Source organism: Tympanuchus pallidicinctus, unplaced genomic scaffold, assembly GCF_026119805.1.
Source record: "Tympanuchus pallidicinctus isolate F22 unplaced genomic scaffold, pur_lepc_1.0 scaffold18, whole genome shotgun sequence".
In the NCBI taxonomy this organism is placed as follows: Eukaryota; Metazoa; Chordata; class Aves; order Galliformes; family Phasianidae; genus Tympanuchus; species Tympanuchus pallidicinctus.
In genome coordinates this window covers 98802-119182 of record NW_026294699.1, presented here as the reverse complement: position 1 = coordinate 119182, position 20381 = coordinate 98802, and the positions used below count along the sequence as shown (strand labels likewise).

Genomic DNA, 20381 nt, shown 5'->3' with positions numbered 1-20381 from the left:
GATTCTGTGGTCTCCATTAACTCTGTGCAGATGGCAGACAGCACATGAAGCCCCCAGGAGACCCTTGTCCTGCTTGAGCTGCACCTGGAGGAACCCCAGAGGCACACAGGACAGTGCCCTGCAGGCAGCTCAGAACACCCATCTGCACTTTGCCATTTCCTGATGGGGGGAGAGGAAAAGAGAGCCTTTTCTTGCAGGTTGTCCTGCACATGGAGCTCTGGGATAAAGCAGCAACGTCGGACAACTGGGGAAAAACAGTAAGATTCACACTCTATTCCTTTTCCCCTACTTGTGTTTTTCCATTTCTCCATAGCTTATTTTTTTAAAAAAATAAAAAATAAAAAAATTTGGAACTATTTAATTAGGGAATTGCAGGTGCAACTCCTCAGTAACATTTGCATGGTGCATTTCAGCAGCAGAAATGATGTGCTTTATGTACAGCCCTACAATCCCACCCAAATGCAAACTGCAGAGCCATGAGGTCTCACAGCAGCAGAGCTGAGCACCACGATGTCATCTCCTTACAGACTGATGGCTGTGCAGGGGATGGACACAGCACTGAGCATCCCAGCAAGCAGATCTGCATTCCCCCTCACTCAGTGATCCCATTTACCAGAACAGCAATCGCCGCAACACCAGAAGTGCTTCCCTCCTGGTCTAAAAGAGCAAAGCCCACCCAGCTGTCCAGAACAGAAGTAATGGACACCAACACACAAGTGGAACAGGAGCTATTTAATTTTAACATAGACGAGAGTTACAACAAATCTTGAGACTCTCAATCGGTAAGGGAAGGAAGCAGAGCAGCGAGGCCTGATCTTCGCTCTCTGAAGACCTGGAGAAGGCACCCAAGTGGCCCCACTGTGCTGAGCAGCCCGGCTCCCCTCTGGGGCTGCAGGAAGCCCAGTGGTTTCAGTTTGGGCTCACAGCAGCTCCCATTGCCAACAGTCGCTGTGAGCGCTGCTCTGCACCACCAGCTTCTCTGAGGTGGCCGCAATGGACTGGGCACCACCACCAGCAGCACGCTGCAGCCACCCCCAGCGCTGCCCTGCTCGCACGATGCACTGCTGCGGCCCCGGCTGTCACAGCCCCCCACATTCCCCAGCTCTGCAGTAACAGCCGCAGCCCAGACACATTTCTCAGCACTTCACAAATGATACAAAGCAAAAAGCACTAAAAACACTGGGGTGACGCTGCTGTCATTAACACACGCAGAGCTGGGGGGAGGAATGTCTGCCCTCATTTCTGCTGACAGCAGCAAAAGCAGTCCAGTCCCACCTTTACCCACACAAACGCATCCCCCTCCCCTCCCCGCCCCCCGCCCCGTGCTAAACCTCGCCCACGTGCTAAACTGCACCCAGCACACTGCTGCTCCCTGCCTTCCCACTGCCCTGCCTCACTGTTCTGAGCTGACACTGTCCTCATTAACCCCTTCCACACGTACCTATTTGCCAACCAGGTTCCCACACGCAGGGCTTCACAGCCTCCTTCCCCCCACACCCGCTCCTCCCCGGGCACAGGAGGCAGACCGGCCGCAGGAAGGTGCAAGGGCAGCTGAAATGAAGCTTCCAGACACAGGCTGCATGCACAGCCAGGCTGCTCCCAGCCACCACCCAGCCTTCCGTGCAGCCATTGCGTAACGGCACAGAATGGGATTCCCTCCTTCTGCAGAGCATTCCTGGCTCTGCTGCAAGGGAGGACCGCAGACATTCTGCCCCAGCACAGACCCGTGGGGATGAGCACTGCTACCAACAGGCAACTCAGCCAGGTGGAATCCATTTCCCTGTGCACTCCAAGTTCCACTGGCCAAAATCAGCCGGTGCTGTTCCAGCCACCAAGACGCTTTGAGAACAGCTTGCATACACCATAGGCGACTAAGGAAACCTCCCAGCATGAGGAAACATTAAATCAAAGCACATTTTCAGCACTGACATTTCGGGCGAGTCCCTCCAACACAAAAAAGGCAAAACCACAGGCAGAAAAGCAGCAAGGGAGTTTCAGTACAGTTTCAGCCTGCCTGAACCAGGTCTCCTACAACAAAGCCTGCCTGCAGGGAAGGCACGGCTTTGCACACAGATCCTGCTGGGGAATGTGCTCCTAAATGAAAACCAGTGAGGTTTGGGGCAGGAAATGGGGCACTGCTGGGGGCTGATCCCAGCAGAACAGACTGGCTCTGCTCCCTGGAAGGGCTGAGGAGCCGCTCACAGCCAGCACTGCACTGCGACCATCACAGCTCCACACGTGGAACTCCAGTCTCCAAACTGCCTGCTACCCCAGTGGGAATGAGCCTACTCAAAGCATGAGATCTACCCTGGACTGCCACACCAAAAATAATGAGGAAGGGCATAGCAAAGCATGTAAGAACACCATGTTAGTGTAAGTGCTGCCATCATCCACACACTGTGTGCGAGATGTTTGCTAGCAATGCTGAAGGTACCTAACAGCTATAGAAAACAGCAGAAAGTCCCGTGAAGTATTAGTTTTCATGCTTGAAAGCTGCATTCAGGTGGGGTTGCTGCCCATCTTGTTAACCAGAAATGCAAGGGAACCAAGTGCAAGTGATCTGCTGGTGCTTCATGACCTTGTTGGCACTGCAGAGCTCTCGCTTCATTTTCCAGCTGACCATGCATCGTATACAAACTTTGCAGCTACGGTATCTTCAACGGCCATCCCTGAAATAGAATGGGATTTGGCTCAGAAGGGAACAGGTGGACAGCAGCCAGCGGCAGCCCCATCCCGGCAGCCCCATCCCGGCAGCCCCATCCCGGCAGCCCCATCCCGGCAGCCCCATCCCGGCAGCCCCATCCCGGCAGCCCCATCCCGGCAGCCCCATCCCGGCAGCCCCATCCCGGCAGCCCCATCCCGGCAACCCCATCGCTGCGCTCCGAGTCGCTGCCGCCACTCGCTCTTGACCATCCTACAGGAAGCCGACGTGAGTGTGAACACAACAGGCGGCGCTCCTGAGACCCCTGCAGCTGCAGCACACCGCAGCCCACCAGCACTGCTGCCCTTCCCACAGGCTGCAGATGCTCTGTGCCCTCCCGCCACGCACAGTCAGCCCGGAGCTCAGACAGCAGCACACAGCCGCAGATGCATCCACGTGCTCTGCACTCACACTGGATGATGTTGAAACGGGAAGCCTACTTTTCCCACTCTGTTTTGCTTTCTTATCACCTTTTATTACCCAGCCCTGACGGACAAATTACAAGGCAGCTCCCCCAGCCACTCAGCAGCCTTCCTGTGTGCAGCCCAACAAGGGGCAGAGCCCCTCCGGCGGGCTGTGCGCTGCTGGGGCTGTCCTTACCCAGAGACTTGAAGACTGTGGTTTTCTCAGGCAGCGCTGGTTTTGTACCCTTCAGCACCTCCCCCAGCTCAGCAAAAATCTCTGCCTGCAAAACAGACGTGTTTACAGCAATGTAATATCCGCGTGTACATTAAAACATATGCTTCTAAGTGACTGTCAATGCAATTCTGTCCTTTTCACTATCCCATCACGGAAACTTTTCTATGGGGAAAGAAATCAGTGCCCCGTGCTGCAGGACACGGAGGGGTGCAAATTGCAGAGCAGACAGAAGGACAGAGCAGCACCACGGGCAGCTGTCAGACCACCCTCAGGAGCCGGGCTGTTCCTAGCGGGCATCTCGCCATCCATCAGGAGAACCGATGGCGTCCCACCCCCACATCCCCAGGTGTCAGACACCAGGAGAGAAGTGCTGCCACTCTGCACCACGGCTCAAGCAGAGCAGCGCTGAGTGCAGCTGTGCAGAACAGGAACGGCTCGCTGCTTCTCCTCATCCTGAGCTCTGAGTCGCATCACTCTCACTGAGATCTTACAGGAGCAAGGGGACACGTTTGATTCAAAGATTTCAAATATTTATATTAATTAACAAAGAGTGCAAGAAATGCACGCCTTCCAAAACAGCACTTGGTTACTGTACACCAAGGGCAGCGCTGAAGGCTGTGTGACCACTGGCACAGGTGTGCGGCTACATCACAGACATCTCAGATCAGTTCCCCATCTGACGGCCGTGCACCGTGCAGCCCCAGCACAGCACCCAGCCCGCAGCGCCCCGCCAGGCCAAGCACTGCTCATCTCAACTCTGCTCCGCAGCACCAGGGCACCCAGACTCACCCCAGACAAGATGACATCGCCCGACTCCGCCAGCGCTGCCTCTCTGGAATCCACAACCAGAACAGAGCTCTTCATCAGCACGTCGTCCAGCTCCCTCCAGTCCGGCCTGCTTGCTCCGACCGCTAAGAAAGCACAACCATCAGCTGAGAGAAACGCTGGGAGCAAACTCAAAATGCGCTTTGTCCACAGAAAGGCAAAGTGGCCATGGACAGGTGGGAATGTGGCATAGCACAGAGGCATAGCATCCCGTCACCAAAGCTCTCACGTTCTTCATAAGCAGAACCAGACCAGCTTGTGTCAGAACAGCTTGTTTTCTGTGGCTTTTGTTTTCTTAAGCAGAGCTAGCAATCTCCTCTGAAATACGCTCCTAACAAACGCCAACTTTGCACAGAGCCTCCAGAGAGCTGAGGCCCACGTGGACCACCTCCTCCGCCTGCTGCCTCTCACAGCCCCCTCCTCTCATCGCATCAGCGCCAAAGCACCCGAGGTTTGTCACCCTTCCACGTGACCCAACTGTGACCGTGCCGCCTGCCTACAAAGGAGAAGCTGGAAGCACCGTGCAGTTGTCCCAGGCAGGGCTCACTACCAGGACCCGCATGCAGGCAGAGCGCAGTGTTGCTAACAGGGATTTTCAAACCTGCAGCTTCTCCTGTCTCAGCTGTAAGCAGGACAAGGCACGCAGGTTGCAGGTATGATCCACAACAAGAAACAAATCCACGGGCCTAACTTCCGAGCACAGAAAGATCGCTAAGAGCTTCTGGGATAATTAAACAGTTTTTGCAGTTAAACGCTTCTGAAGAGAGCTGCTGGTGGAGTAACAAGTGGTGTGGGGGGGAGGGGTTCGAGAGGGTCAGAGGGGTCTTTGTGTCCGCGTCGCCTCGACGACCGAGGCCGCCACTGCCTCTGGTGCGGGCTCGGGGCTGCTGCGGCCCCATGGGAACGGCCTGACGCCGCGCCCCGACAATCCGCCCTTTGTCTCAGCACCGCCAGCGGCCCGCCCGGGAGCACCGCCGCGGGGGGGTCCGACCCGAAGGCTCCGAGCACCCGGGTACCGCCCGACTGTCGGCTGTCGGCTCCGGGGAAAACCGACACGAGCAGCACGGAAAGGAACAAACGGAGACGCGGGGAAGGACGGACGGCCGCTCCGGGAGCCGCTCTGCACGCGTCGCTGTCGGCGCAGCGACCGGCGGGGCGAGCGGCCGCGCGGAACGGAGGCAGCGCGCAGCGCAGCTGCCGCCGGGGAGCAGCACGGCGTACCGTTGACGTGGGCTCCCGGCTTCACCCATTCTCCAAACAGAACGGGCGTCGTCGCCATGGTGACCGTCACGATCACATCGGCCCCGACCACCGCCTCCCGGGCCGTGCCGCAGACCCGCACCGCGCCGCCCAAGGCGCTCGCCAGCCTCACCGCGCGCTGCTCGCTGCGATTCCACAGCCGGACCTGCGGGGAAACGCACGGATCGGCCCGGGGCTCTCCCTGCCGAAGGAGGCCAGCCGTTCTCTTCCTATAAGCGGGTTTGGGGTTGGGTTCTTTCTACCGCAATTTCTCTTCGGGCAGCCGGGCGCTCAGCCCTCGTACAGCCGCACTTATCGGCACCGAGGAGCGAGAGCCCCGGGCGCCCCTTACCTCCGTGAACGGGAACAGCTCCGTGAAGATCTCGTAGTGGCTGCGCGCTTGGACACCGGCGCCCAGAATGCACAGCACTTCTGCAGACCTCGGCATCAGCAGCTAGACAGCACCAGAGCGAGCAGACGGTCAGAAAACAGATCGGCTGGGGCAAACAGATCTCAGATACCACAAAAGCAAGCAGTTCTCGTAGACACTTAAGGGAAAAAACCATGGCTTCGTGCAGAGCTGCTCACATACACAGCGACACAACGGCTGGTGCCAGCAGCACCACTGCTCCCCTTGGGCAACTGGGTCTCAATGCCCAACCCCTGGAGCTCAGACTTGAGGTACAGCAGCACGGGCCGACGAGCTCCCACGGCACACAGCAGCATCAGCAGAACACACTGCACCCACGTGACAAACAAAGCCGGGAACTGCGATGCCGCTGTTCTGCACTGGCTGAGAACGGGGCAGCCCCTGACAGAGCTCCTTCTCAGCTATAAAGCCACAGATCACAGTGCAACAGGCCTGGGTGCTGCAAGAAGCCATCCTAGCTGGACCCAGGCCCCCATCAAGAGGGGCGATCCCCCACCCCAGCCTGGCTCTCCTCTGCAATGTCCCCAGCTCCTTCCCATCCCCCTGCAGCATCAACACCTGTGTGCTTTCAGCATCCTCCCACTTCTTTTTCGATGGGCTGAGGAAGCAAAGGGAATAACGACACAGTGGTAGAACAGGAGCTGCTGAGATGCAGGCTACTCCTTGCTAGCCAGGTCGCAGCTGAGCTCCCTGCCCCAGCAGGGCACCAACTCCACCTCTCCCCTTCTCAGCTGTCAATGTTCCCAGAGCTTTTAGGACCTCAATGACTTGGCAGCTTTCACTCCTATCACATCTGATTGACAGCACCCCTCGGATTTGAAGCACAATCACTGTTGGGACACAACTTTGGGGGGGATCTTTTTCCCTACTTTGCCTGAGCTTGTCCCAGGTGCACAGCAGAAGGTCCATTTAGGTTAACCTATGAGGAAAAATGCTGCTTCCCAGATACTGTATTGCTGTGCATTTGTACTCTGTAACCTCCGTAAGAGACCTAGAGACAGTGAACTGCTGATGTAGGAAACATTGGACAGTAAGAACAGGAATGCCCAAGGAATACATTGCCAGGTTCAGCTCTGTGGTTGCTTTGGGTTTTCTGGTTTAGTTCCCTCCTGTGATTCAGCAGCATTGGCAGGAGAGCAGCACTGGCTGCAGCACAGCCCCACGCTACCTTTGTCTCTTGTTTGTGCTTTCGCTACAGCCACTCGCTTCTGCATGAAAAGCTTTTGAGCTGTGCAGGCTCTCACTGCTTATTCTGCTGGAAGAAAATTGAGGGGGGAAAAAAAACCTCATTATTGCATTTTTCAGTAGCAACGACTCTTTGTAACATTCCTTTTCAAAGGCACTGAAGCACTAATCTCGAAGGTTCCTTGCATAAAAGCATTGGGTTTTTGAAAGCTGAGTGTCAAAGAGGGGACATGACAACAGCTGTGAGCTGAACTCAGACACTGCTGAGAGCTTCCCGGAGCAGTGGATAGCAGTGAGGGCCTTGTCACGAAGCCCCTCCAGTAGCCAAAGCTCCTTGGAGCCAGCAGAGGCTGCGGTAAGCAGTCAGTGTCCCATGCAGCACGGTGGGACAGATGGCAGATGAGCATCGTGTTCCACAAGTACTGCAAGTTCTTCTGCCCTGGGAGCAGGAGAAGCTCCTGGGGATGGGTTCCTCTGCTCAGCTTTCTGCCAGCTCCATTTTAGCGCTACAGACAGAGCCAGGCAGGCATGGAGTGCTGCTAGCAAAGCACTGAGGTCAGCCCCACCTGGGCACAGAAATCAGGAGCGCTCTTTAGCTCCAGATCCCCTTCCTCTCACTTGGCTGAGCTGGAGCCTCGGCACTGCTGTGCGATGGACAGCAAGCTGCTCTGCCCCTCTGCCCGATCACAGCAGCACAGCCCAGGTGCGCTTTAGGAGAATTTGAAAGCAACCACATCTGACAGAGCATAAAGCAACGCACACCAAGGTCTGCATCCCCACCCTCAGTCAGCACGGCTGTCACACGGCCACCCCACACCTGTCCTCGTCACACCACCATCCTCAGGAGTGCCCACGGGAAACAAACCCTTTTCCCACAAGCCTGGCGGCACCGCACAGAGCCACAAGGCTCCGCTCTGATCGGGGCAGCCCAACACCGACCTTGGTAGCTATGGCAGAAACCGCTGCTGTGCGCCTCGCCGTGATGACAGAGCCGTCCAGGACCTTCCAAATCAAGCAAACAACAGCAGACTGAGACACGCAGAACACACCGAGTGCCCGACGCCCGCAGCGAGCAGCGAGCGAGACGCGGCGCACACGGCACCGCGGCCCGCGCCGCAGGGAGCGCGCAGCGGAGCACCCGGGGGGCAGCAGATAACGCGTCGCCCACCATTTATCGACTGCCGGCGCGACAGAATAACTAAAGCCGGCCGTCGCGGCTCCCCGAATCCCCGCCGCCCTCTAAGCGGCCCCGCCCGCACCCCGCAGGACGCACCGCTCGCAGGGAGCCGCAGCGGGGGTCGAAGAGCAGAACGGTGGCCTGATGGGACGGCGCGGCGGAGTCCCCGCGGCGCTCATAGAACGTCACCAGCTTGGTAGTCAGCGCGTCGTCCGCGGCGCTGTATGCGGGCATCACCCCCAGGAACCTTGCGGAGAGAGCTGCTCAGCGACGGCACGGGGCGGCACGGACGGGCGCACCCGCAGCCCCCCACCCCTTTCCTCCCTCCAACAGCCCTGCCCGCTCCGCGCCCGCTCCTCACCCCCCATGTGGCCGCACAGGCACCACGGCTCGCAGCGGCTGCTCCACCCCGCCCGCCGCGCCCGCCGAGAAGTTGCGCAGCGCGGCCTCCAGTCCCGGCAGCAGCAGGCTGGCACGGGGCAGCAGCCGCTCCACCTCCGCAGAGCTGATGAAGACGGGCGGCGCCGAACTCATGGCGAACAAACAAACCGCCCAAGCGCAGCGCCGCGCGGCCGCCCAGAAATACCACCCGGCCGCCCCGCCCCCAACCCCCCCACGGCCCCGCCCTTCCCGGAGCAGTAGAGTCCCGGCGCCGCAGTGCTAGAGTGCCGCGCGGCGTGGGGCACACCGGGAAGGCAGAGTCCTCCCCGCGGACGGCCATCTCGCCCTGCTGGCGCGGCGCGGCACCATGAAGCGCTTCCCGCTGTCTGCTCGGTCCCTCGGGGTGAGCGGCGCTCGGGGCGGTGGAGGGGAGCAGGGTAGGGAGGCCGAGGCCGAGGCTGAGGCTGGAGAGCTTGTCTGGTGGCTGCCGGCGGCTGGGCCGGGTGGCAGCGCTGAAGGTCGGACGCGGGGCAGCGCGGTGTGGCCGTGGCCGGGTCCCCGGTGCGGCCTGCTCGGCCCCGGGCCGGCTGTACCGCGGGGCCTCGGCTGAGCTGCTGCGATGGGAGCGGCTGCCGGAGCGCCGTGTTTGTGCCGGGTTCCGAAGGGCTGCGGAGGAGCAGCGCTGTGCCGCGGCTCATGTGGGGCCGCATCTGCAGCGCCGAGCCGTGCGCTGCGGCCGGGGCCGGGGCGGGCAGAAAGGGGGCACGAGGATGGTGAGAGGACGGGGCGCCTCCGCCGCGAGGATGGGCTGAGAGCTGCACTGTGCGGCGTGGGGAACGGAAGGCTCCGGGGGGATCCTGCAGCCCTTCCGGGACGTGAAAGGTCTCCGGGAAAGCTGGGGGGAGACTTTTCATAAGGTATGCAGTGACAGGGGAAACGGCTTTAAACTGGAAGAGTAGATTTCGACTAAACGTTAGGAAGACATTCTTTACTGTGAGGTGGAGACACTGGCACAGGCTGCCCGGTGAGGCTGTGGATGCTCCCTGCCTGGAAGCACTGCTGGGAGGCCAGGCTGGATGGGGCTGTGAGCAACCTGGGCTATGGGAGGTGTCCCTGCCTGCAGCAGGGGGTTGGGACGAGATGCTCTGAAAGGTCCCTTCCAACCCAAACCGTGCTGTGATTGGTGCTGCTGCCTGGTGCCCGAAGGAGGGCTCTGGTGGTGTCCCCCCCTTCAACTGGAAAACAGATAAGCAGATGTCCTACCTTGAGGCTGAGCTGCTGTACCAGATATGTATCATTGTATTCTTGATGATCCTTGAGGTCACTTCTAGACTAAGTTCTGTGATTCTGCCCCACAGAACAGATAGGGATTGCAGGGGCTCATTCAGTTAATTCCTGTGTGGTGTTCCTACAGACCACATGGTGCTGGGGAGGTTGGTACTACACAAAGGAAAGCAGAAGGGCACTGTGGTACCGAGGTGCTGCTTTTTGGACTCCCAGAGGCCTCGTTTAAGTCATTGCTTTGAAGTTTCAGCTGTAATGGAAAAGCATTTTGAGGAATTAAAAGGGAATGCATATTTTTGTTCTGTGATCCTGGATTGTTTAATGTATTTCAACTTTAAAATAAGCTGCTTTGTTAGAATGTAGGAATTAACTAACACAGCTGTCACGGAGCTAACTAGATCAATCTGTCCTGTGACGGGGGGCTGTTGGCTCCTGGGCCCCCCAGCCCCACAAAATGGGAAGGAAAAGGGAAAAGGGATAGGGAGGTGGGAGCTGGGCTCAAGGAAGAAAAAAACAGCAGCAACGACCTATGGAAGAAAGCTTATTTTACTATGATATCGGAATGCGAGGTAACACAGTATAATGCAATGTAATTGAGATTGAGACTAATAAATAAGATAGGAGAGAGAGAGTTCCTGAGGCCGAGTCAAACTCAAAAAGCTAGGAGCAGCCAGGAAAGCACCTCCAGCAGCACTGCCAGGCAGCCAGAGGCCGCCTCCCCGCAAGGGCCGCAGCCCGTGACTTCCGTGACGGAAGGGATGGGCACCAGGAATGGAGCTTCAACACTTTGACTCCCAACGTGATGCAATGATGTGGAATACTGGAAACCAAAAAGCACAGAACCGTGACAGCAGCGAACTCCTTTCCTTCTGCTCTCTCCTCCAGAAGAGGCTGTACTCCCTTAAAGTAGCACCTAAAGCGGCGGTGTCAGCGACTGCAGAGCGGCTGAAGCTGTCTGCGGATGTGGAGCATCTGGAGGTCGGTTTTGGCACGGATATTTCTTTTCTCTTTCCTTTTTTTTTTTTTTAATAAGTAAAGCAGAACTGTGGCAGTACGCCCAGTGGCTCAGAAACCCAATGTTGCTTTTAATGCAGATCACAAAATTACCAAACGGATTAATTATTGCATCTCTGGAGAACTTTTCTCCGGTCTCGAGGATCGGTGTGTTCATCAGGGCAGGCAGCAGATATGAAACCACCGCTAACCTGGGAACGGCCCATCTGCTTCGTCTCGCCTCCCCTCTGGTAGGTGGCTGTTCTGTTCCCATGGTTGGTGGTGCAGAGTGGTAGAAGATTCAGGACAGCAGAGAGCAGCGGTGTGTGAGCTGTGCCGCACTGCAGGCAGTGCAGACAGCGTTCCTTGCTGGTTGGGGATGCCAGTGCAGGAGAAATGCCGTTGCTTTGTGGCTGTTTGTGAGGAGCTGTGCTCTCTCACACTGTCTCTCGCTGCATAGCTGATGTGTCTGTGTCACACCAGGATGGGGCTCGTTGCGCTTCAGCTGCGGTAAAAGACTTGGATGTCACACGTCAACTCAGATGTGTATGAGAGATGTTCCCAAATGGCTTTTCTCACAACTCACCAGGGTTGGTGTGAGCTCTGGGGGCAGGGATGTGCCAGCAGATTCAAGAACAAATTATACACGTTCACTGCCAGCAGTCCTTACACGGCTCCAAAGATGGGCAGGCAGAAGTTGTGCACCGAAACCCCCAACACAGCTGCTGCAGGGTTCTGCAGGAGTAGTGCTGGTTGGATTCTGGGTGCTGAGCTCTAGCAGTCTCTTCCGGTGCTTCTGCCAGGAGGACGGTGCTGGGCACCGTGCTGTGGCTGCTGCCAGCCGTGCTGTGGCTGCTCCCACAGTGTGGCAGGACATGCAGGCTTTCCTTGTCCTGGCGGTGTGAAGTTTATCCAAGTTAAAGAATCCTGTGAAACATTTAGCCAAACCTGGCTCGTTCCCATAGAATGGGGCTGGGGGAACAACAGGGTAATTGTGCTGGGAAATCAGAGAGAGGGATAGAATGTGAATAAGGACGTGGTAAGTGGGCTCAGCTTCTCTGTATGGGCAGTGGTTTGTGTAGGAATGGGTAAGCATGGGCTGCTTCAGCTTTGCTGGAACACTGACCTGTGTCAGGCAAAGCTGTAATCTTAAGTCTCTTTTTAATTATCATTTCTTTTTTTAATAGACTACAAAAGGAGCGTCCTCTTTCAGGATTACTCGTGGCATCGAAGCTGTTGGGGGCAGCCTAAGGTTTGTAACCTGGCCTGGTGGGAGTAAAGCAGGGTGGCAAAGGAAACCGAAAGCATTACGGTGTGTGGGTGGGTGCGTGCCTGGACGGGAGGGTTGCATAGGAAGCTTCTGTGTTGTGTCTGCCTTCCTTGTCTTGAAGGTGAGACTTACTGAGGTCTGTGGGTATTGTTTTTGTCTTACTTGGGAAATAGATAACACTCCTACTGTAATTCTGTGAACAATTTGGGTGGTAGATGAGTTTCCCAGTTTAGGAGTCCTAAGCCTAGAGAACCCTCCTCGGAGGAATCAGGGCACCTGCGTGCACCAGCTGTGCAGTGAGGTTGTGCTATACAGTGTGGTAGGTTACTCTGCACACTGCTCTTTTTGCTAAGGAAAATAATGCGTTGAGGTGAGGCAGACAGTTTTCTGCCCACTGAGAGCAATTTCTGAATTACTTTGATATTTATACCCATTTTCAGGTTTTACTTTTCAGTCTTGCTGTTTTACCGTGAGTTATCACCATGTCCCAGATTGCCATGGCCCTGATGCAGTCGGTATCAGCGGGTGCTTCCCACACCACTGCTAGATGCCTGTTGTGCTGAACAACCCACGTGCTGTGGGTTGAAATGCTGCTGTTCTCCCTCCTTTACCCTGGTGCTCCTGTCAGTATCTCGCTGAAAGCTTCCATCGGTGGGGAGCACGTGTGGAAGTCCACGTCTTTTGTGCTCCCAGCTGAAACCCCTCTGTGTGCCTTGTGTTGCAGCGTGTTCTCAACGAGAGAGAAGATGGCGTACTGCGTGCAGTGCCTGCGTGGCCACGTGTAGGTACCGCCAGCTCTGAGTGCTGCCGGGCTGCTCTCAGCGCGGCAGCAAACAAACCAGCGCCGCGCGGCTCCACATTCGTGTCGCTGAGCGCAAGAGCGCCGCGCTGAAGGGGAATCGCGGTGCCTGCGGCGCCGCTCTGGGGGCTTTGCTCGGTGTCGCCGGGTTGTTGTTGGGTTGGTCGGAGCTGCTTTCAACTGCCAAAGAAACACCTGCTGGTTCTCAATGCCTTTCTCGCTGCTTCTCTCCAGTGACACCGTAATGGAGTACCTCCTGAACGTCACCACGGCTCCGGAGTTCAGGCCCTGGGAAGTTGCTGATCTTCAGCCCCAGCTGAAAGTCGACAAAGCGGTCGCGTTTCAGAGCCCTCAAGTCGGTAGGTGTATTTCTGATTTGCTGTGTTGGTGCTGTGGGTGCGTCTTAAAAACAAAGAACTTTGAAAAACTCTTGCCCCGTCCCCTGACCGCTTTACTTTTCAGCCCAGCCCGCCAATAGATACGGCCTTTCTGTTGTTACCTAACTTCTTCATAAGCCCGCAAGTTTCTGCAGCCCATATGTGACATATGGCCACTGCTTTTTACTGAAGCCACCCACCCTCCCCCCAGAAATGAATGCAAACCAGGCTGCGTTATACCTTGTCGTGAGGCCAGAAAGTGTTGAGCATCTGTGAGTCCTTGAGAGCTTTTATAAGGTCCAGCTGAATAGGAACACCCAGCCCGGATGTGTTGCTGGATGAAACTTTATTAGTGTGGGGCTGTGGGTCTTGTGAATGAGCGCTGTAAGTGCTCCGCAGCTGGGTTTCACCAGCGTCATGCTGACATCTATTGCTAATCCTCAGCACTGGAAACTTTGTTCCTGTTAGGACTGCTGGAAAACTTGCATGCTGCAGCTTACAAGACTGCTCTGGCAAACCCCATGTACTGCCCAGACTACAGAATCGGAAAAATTACATCCGAGCAGGTAGGATTCTCCTTGATAAATCTCTCCCCGCTTCCTTACCGAGGATAGAGAAAGGCAGACAGAGAAAAAGAACTGGGCGGATGTACGATCAGTGCTGATCATCTTATCTGGCCTCCTCAGGGCTTTTGGTGGTGAGCACAGAGCTCCGGGTTCATTTAGAAGGGCTGTGGTTGCACAGCTCTTGGGGAGACGTTGGCGTGCAGCAGCAGTCCGCAGTGCGAGCAAAGCGCTTCTGGGCGGGGAAGCGTGGCGGGTGGTGGCTTTAAGAAGTGTGAGCTCCGAACAGCAGGTGTCACAAACATTTCTGCTTCTTTTGTTCTTTGTACAAAATACCTACAATTCTGCCTTCCTGTTGCAGCTTCACCACTTTGTACAGAACAACTTCACGAGTTCGCGAATGGCCCTCGTGGGAATAGGTGCGTATGGCCGTGTGGGCTGAGGGTCAGAAAAGAAACTGCTGTACAAGTTCTGTGTTGTGGTGCGTTTAAGAAACTTTTGTCACTGATGGTTTTCCAATAACGTGACATTACTTGGAATAAACTGTCGCATTACAGGTGTGAAGCACTCCGACTTGAAGCAAGTGGCAGAGCAGTTCCTAAATATCCGCAGCGGAGCCGGCATCTCCAGTGCAAAGGCCACCTACCGGGGGGGTGAGTGCGGCTCTGCTGCCGGGGCTCCTCTTGGTGTTGTTACAACACTATTCGTTGAGTTGCAATGAAAACTGCACAGTTGTGCTCTATGCTCTGTGTGGGAAATGCCCGCTCAATGGTGTCTCTCTAAATAAGCAGAGGATTTTCTTTCTCCCACTGTTTTGGGAAAAAGAAAACCCATATGCTTGACAAAGTTTGACCTGCACAATCCTGTCTATCTTAACATGGAATGCAAGCGTCTATTTTAGCTCACTGTGTATGGGGAGGTTCTCTAAAGAGCTGGGGAAGGCAGGAAGTTGACTGGAGCTGCTGGTAGCTCCTTTGGGAAGGGCTGTTGGACTGTGTGAAGCCTTTTCTGAAACGCAAAGCACTGTGTTGCTCTTTCAGAGCAGCGTCTGTATAATACTGCAGTCTGTTCTTTGGTTGGGGTGTCAGATCGCTTTGTAGTCAGATGGAAAAATAGGAAATTGTTACCACTTGAATGGGATAACTTCAGCTTCTAGGATGAGGATAAACACTTTTATAATGAACAGGACAAATATTTCACATTTCTCCGAGGCGATCAGCTCCAGTGCAGGCATGTTCTGCAGTGAGGATGGCAGCATGAGAGTCAGGTCTGGAAATCCAGGAGACCTCAGGCTGAGAGCAGCCTGCAGCAGCCAGGGGCCCGCAGGGCTTTGAGAGGGCGGTGGACATGGTGTGGGGGGGGCCGGGAGCAGAGGCACAACGCCCCCCGTGTACACGTGGACCAGCTTCTGGGCTGTGCTGCATCTGTTTGTGGGACCCCACCTGTTGTGGGATGTTGGGAAGGGACTGAGGGGTCTGATAAAGCCAGAAATGGCTACTGCTCCTGCTTATTTGGGTTGGGCCAGGGGAGGCTGCAACAATGAGACTGCAAAATATGGAGGGAGACTTAGAGTGCCTTGGGAGGATGGTGAGGGGCTGCAGGGGTCTGTGACCTGGGAAGAGCACTGCAGTTCTGTCCAGTCCTGCAGAGATGGGAGCAGGGAGGCTGAGACAGATGGAACTGAACTTGGTGAGGGGCAGGACATCCCCACATACAGAAGGGGCCCTGTAGGTGCATTGGTCAGCAGAGACAGACAAGGGAGAGCATACCCCCTGTGGTAAATGCAAGGGGGGGCTGAGAATGCTGAGGTACTCACTTCTTTGCTTCAGCCTTCACTGGTGACAGGATTGCCATATTTTTCACACTCCTGAGCTTCTTGCTGACAAATGGGGGAGCAGAATCCCACTGTATGTGCAGAACAAGTCCGAATCCACCTCGTGGGCCTGAATGTGTACAAGTTCCATGGGGCCGGGTGACGTGCATGGTGGGGTGAGGGAGCTGGCTGAAGTGGCTGTTGAGCTGCTTCCATCATATTTGAAAAGTTGTGGCTGTCAGGTGAAGAGGCAACCATCACTCATTAGCAAGAGAGGGAGGAAAGAGGAGCTGGGGAACTACAGGCTGTGAGCATCACCTCTGTGCCTGGGAAGATCGCGGAGCAGTTTGCGATGGCACAGCAGAAGGGAGGGCGGCACCCGGCGGGACCTGGACAGGCTGGAGAAGGGGCACACGAGAACCTGCTGAGGCCGAGCGAAGCGCAGTGCGGGGTGCTGTGCTCGGGTCGGGGCAGCGCCAGGTGTGTGCAGACTGGGAGAAGAGCTCACAGAGAGCAGCCCTGCGCAGAGGGACGGGGGTTCTGGTGGACGAAGAGCTGGACGTGAGGCAGCAGCGTGCGCTCACAGCCCCGAAGGCCGACTGCATCCTGGGCTGCAGCAGCAGAGGGGGGCGGCGGGCAGCGAGGGGATTGTCCCCCTCTGCTCTGCCCTCGGAGCCCCCAGCTGCAGTGCTGCGCCCAGGCCTGGGGCCCGGCACAGCAAGGGGGGGAGCTGTTGCAGCGGGGCCAGGGCAGGCGATGAAGATGCTCGGAGCTTGGAGCAGCTCTGCTGTGCAGACAGGCTGAGGAGCCGGGGTGTGCAGCATGGAGAGGAGAAGGTGAAGGGAGACCTCATTGCGGGCTTAAAGGGAGCTTATGAACAGGAGGGGGACCGACCTTTTACAGCAGCATACAGTGAGAGGACAAGGGGGATTGGCTTTAAAGTAAAAGGAGTGCAGATGTAGAAATCCACACCTTGATTTCCCTCTGAAGAAACTCCTGGCTACAAATGTTTTTATTCCTCTAATAGCTTTTAACTGAACAGTGCATTAGCTTTTTTTCCTGTTACTGTACTCTTAGGAGAAATCCGAGAACAGAGTGGCCACAGCCTTGTCCACGCTGCTGTTGTAGCAGAAGGAGCTGCTTTTGGAAGTGCAGAAGCAAATGCTTTCAGTGTCCTGCAGCACGTTTTGGGTGCTGGACCACTTATCAAGAGGGGAGGCAATGTTACCAGCAAGCTGTACCAGGGCATTGCCAAAGCAACCGTGCAGCCTTTTGATGTAAGTTCCAGGGGTTCCTGCACTCTGAGGTTTTGAGTAAGAGCCGTGCTGTCCTTTGAGAGCTGCCATTTCCATCTAGGGTCATAATTAGTTACGTGGCTCATTCTGAAAGTAGTGCTTCCTTTTCAATTTTCCTTTCAATGGAAATGACAATAGATAAAAAGAGCACAGCAACGCCATGTGATAGAACAAATCCTCAGCTACAGAACACAGTTCTTCAGCACAGCCACTCGCTGTGCGTTTTCACCAGCAGGGAACAGGAGCTGCATGCTGCACTCGTACAAACCTGCACCAGCAGAGGTGAGCTGCTGTCACTGCAGAATGCGGCACCCCCAGCGCTCCCTGTGCCAGCAGTCACCGCTGGGTCTCCATCAGCGTTCACAGCTGTTCATTGGTGTCAGTGGGTGCCATTTTTTCTGTGGGGGAAAGTCAGTGACACCCCTTTGCTGCATACACACTTCCATGTCAGACACTGCTCTGTCAGTGCCCCCCTGCAGCCGTTTGCGACACAGCAGCAAAATGCAGTTAAATTGGTGGGAAGGTTCAGCCTCTGCCACCATCCCACCCACATCCGCCTCTGATGGCGTGGGCTGATGTAATAAAACAGGAGCACTACCTTCAGTGCAGCCCCTGTAGTTCTTTCCTCAGTGTCATCCTCGCACAGATGTGGCCTGGCATCCCCCAGCCTTTGGACCCTGATAGTAAATGTCTTCCTCTGCTTGATGCTGCATCGTTGTGATACTTGAAACAATGGATAATGGTGTTTGTTTTGCAGGCTTCTGCATTTAACGTGAATTACTCGGATTCCGGAATCTTTGGGTTTTATACCATATCTCAGGCTGCACACACTGGGGAGGTGAGCGGCTGGCTGGAATGGGGGTGTTGGCAGCCTGTGCCAGAGCTGCACGGCGATGGGGCAGCAGAAGCAGCTCGTTGGGCTCCCTGCATCAGCTGGGCGGTGAGAAGCGCCCGATGCAGGTGTGGGCCGCGGGGCGCCGTGCTGCGGGCCGTGCTGCTGTCTGCAGGGCTGCGTGGGTCAGCGTGAGAGGTGTGGGTTGGGGTGAAATGTTCTCGCGGAGGGTGGAGGTGCCGTACAAATTAACAGCTTAATTTGTGGTGGTTCCAACCCACACTGCTTTCTTTAGTCTGTTCTGGCAGCGATTGCAGTAGTTTTAGTTTTGTTGCAAAGCTGCTCAGCTTGCAGCTGAAGATCAGGCGCCGCGTTGCCGGTTAATGCTGGAAGAAGCCCTAAGCGATCTCGTCTTCCTCAGGTCATCAGAGCTGCTATGAACCAGCTGAAGGCAGCCGCGCAGGGCGCTGTCACGGAGGAGGACGTCGCAAAGGCAAAGTGAGTGCAGGCTGTGCTGCGCTGCGGCTGGGGCCCTTTTTGTGGGGAAGGGCTCTGTAGTGCCTCGCAGTGACGTGGGAGCACCACCAATGGACTGCTTTGCTCTCCAGTATTTTTCAGGGGCGACACTAACCCTCTGCTTGCAGTATTTCCTGTAAGGATCTTGTTAGGTAAATTAATTCTTGCAGGTAGCTGCTTCATACTACAACCAGCATGCTGGAATCCTGGGCTGCAGTGTCGGCAGTTTGCTCTGCACTCACACTGCAGCAACAGTTGTATTGAGCAGCTGTGCTCTGAGCCTTCAGAGGACAGCAGTGCTGAGGATCTGCAAATGTGAAGCACTGGATTAGCAGCACTGCATCCAGGTGCTGCAAGATTGTGTTCCTTTAGGGGAGTTCAGTGCGGGGAAACCTCCAGAGGGGCAGCAGTGCCAGCAGTGCCAGTCTGGCTTGGGGCTCCTGGCTTGGGCTGTGCTGCGTTGTGCTCAGTAGTGCTGCAGGCACTGAGCTGCCACATCTGGGCTGTACAGAACAGCACTGCTGGGCAGATTTGACTCAAGGGGAAGAAGGGAAACACAGCCAGAGCCTGTTGGTCCTTAACAAAAGGTTGAGGTTGAACTGTTCAGCAGGGAAGCTCCCCACTTCCCATCTGTGCTTCTGTCAGTTACGCGAGAATGGCTCTTTTCTGTGTCTGGTCTTCATGACAGTCTGTGACCAGTTTCACATCTGATTTGTCAGCTTGATGATTTTGTCTAGTGGTGGAGCAGTTGCATTCATTAGTTCAAGTAGAAAGACGCTGCTCACTGGGGATCCCCGGCCCTGAGGGCGGTGAGGTCCCGGGGCATGGCGCCTCGTTCCCCACTGCCCGCGTGTGACTGCGGTGCCCCTCTGCTCACTGCAGAAAGGGAAGAAGCTGCAGAACAGAGGGGTCTTGAGAGCTGCAGGGGCTGAAGGCCTCGCTGCGCTCGTGGGTGTGTTCACCTCTCCCTGTTGTGGGGCAGGAATCAGCTGAAGGCTGCCTACCTGATGTCGGTGGAGACGGCGCAAGGGCTGCTGAACGAGATCGGCTGCGAGGCGCTGCAGTCCGGCACGCACACTGCGCCTGCTGCGGTCGCTCAGAGGATCGACTCTGTAACCTCTGCTGATGTTGTGAATGTGAGTCCCTGCCGCGTGTGCCTTCGTGGCTGTGCGAGTTCCTGACAGGCGCCGCTCATCCGTGCGTCCTTAAATCACGAGAGAGGCGGTTCATCAACAATACAGCTGGCTGGCTTTTAACATCTTTACTTTATTAACAGAAGTCAAAGAATGAAGTCAATGACACGTTTACTGACTTACATAAAATGAGTGTAGATGAGGGTACAAAGCCCCACGCGGCACTGAGACTCGGCGCAAGTCTCAGTCTGGGCACGTGGTGGCACAGCTTGTTGACTGCTGAGGGCGAAGTGCTCGCTGTGCAGACCGGGGCTGCGGCACTGCCAGCAGGACGTTGGCACAACCACATGTGCCGTTCTGAGCTCCTGCCTTCACGATACTTGAAGCAAACTCCGTCCAAAAGTCGTTCAGGGACGGAACTTGTAAGACAGCAAATGTTTCCCAGTCTCCGCTTGCCCATTGCTGCTGTGACGCGAGCTGTGGCAGGGCCGCAGGATCCCGCAGGCCGTCGCTCACAGCCGTGCAGGGTGACCCTTCTGAGGAGCCAGCGCCTCCTCGTGTCACTGTGCCGTCCTGCTGGAGCAGCCGAAGCTCAGGCAGCACAAGGGAACCCGCTGCGGTTGTGCTGTGTTCTTTGCTTTCTGACTGCTGTAGTGAACGTTTCCTTACACTGATTTTCTGATGTATTTTCAGGCTGCAAAGAAATTTGTCAGCGGGAAGAAATCGATGGCAGCCAGCGGAGACCTGGGCAATACTCCCTTCCTCGATGAGCTGTAAAAACAAAGCTGGGAGGCAGATTCAGGGCTTGGCTGTCGGTCACCTGTGCTTAAAGGAATCACTAACTTGTTATTTATGAATTCAGTTATTGGAGAAAACGAATCTGGAGTAATTGTGAGCTTGCACTGATCAAATAAAGTGCTGAGTTCGTA

General features: G+C 55.9%; 2 protein-coding genes across 2 annotated transcripts; one reads left to right on the top strand and one right to left on the bottom strand.

Moving 5' to 3' along the window:
* Positions 1–340: 340 nt before the first annotated feature.
* Positions 341–8788, bottom strand: CRYM (crystallin mu). Its single transcript, XM_052679823.1, has 8 exons — positions 8558–8788; positions 8293–8443; positions 7959–8021; positions 5757–5858; positions 5387–5570; positions 4130–4251; positions 3302–3386; positions 341–2669 (listed from the first exon to the last, which is right to left on the bottom strand). The coding sequence occupies exons 1-8, from the start codon at positions 8728–8730 to the stop codon at positions 2605–2607; spliced, it is 945 nt and encodes a 314-aa protein (XP_052535783.1). The 5' UTR covers positions 8731–8788; the 3' UTR covers positions 341–2604.
* A 57-nt stretch (positions 8789–8845) lies between these two features.
* Positions 8846–20381, top strand: LOC128079000 (cytochrome b-c1 complex subunit 2, mitochondrial). The gene is made up of 14 exons (XM_052679811.1): positions 8846–8980; positions 10747–10839; positions 10956–11105; positions 12042–12106; positions 12849–12905; positions 13158–13282; positions 13769–13866; positions 14225–14282; positions 14421–14516; positions 16754–16953; positions 17729–17809; positions 18225–18301; positions 19302–19455; positions 20146–20381. Exons 1-14 carry the CDS (start codon positions 8945–8947, stop codon positions 20227–20229), a joined length of 1374 nt encoding a protein of 457 aa, XP_052535771.1. The 5' UTR covers positions 8846–8944; the 3' UTR covers positions 20230–20381.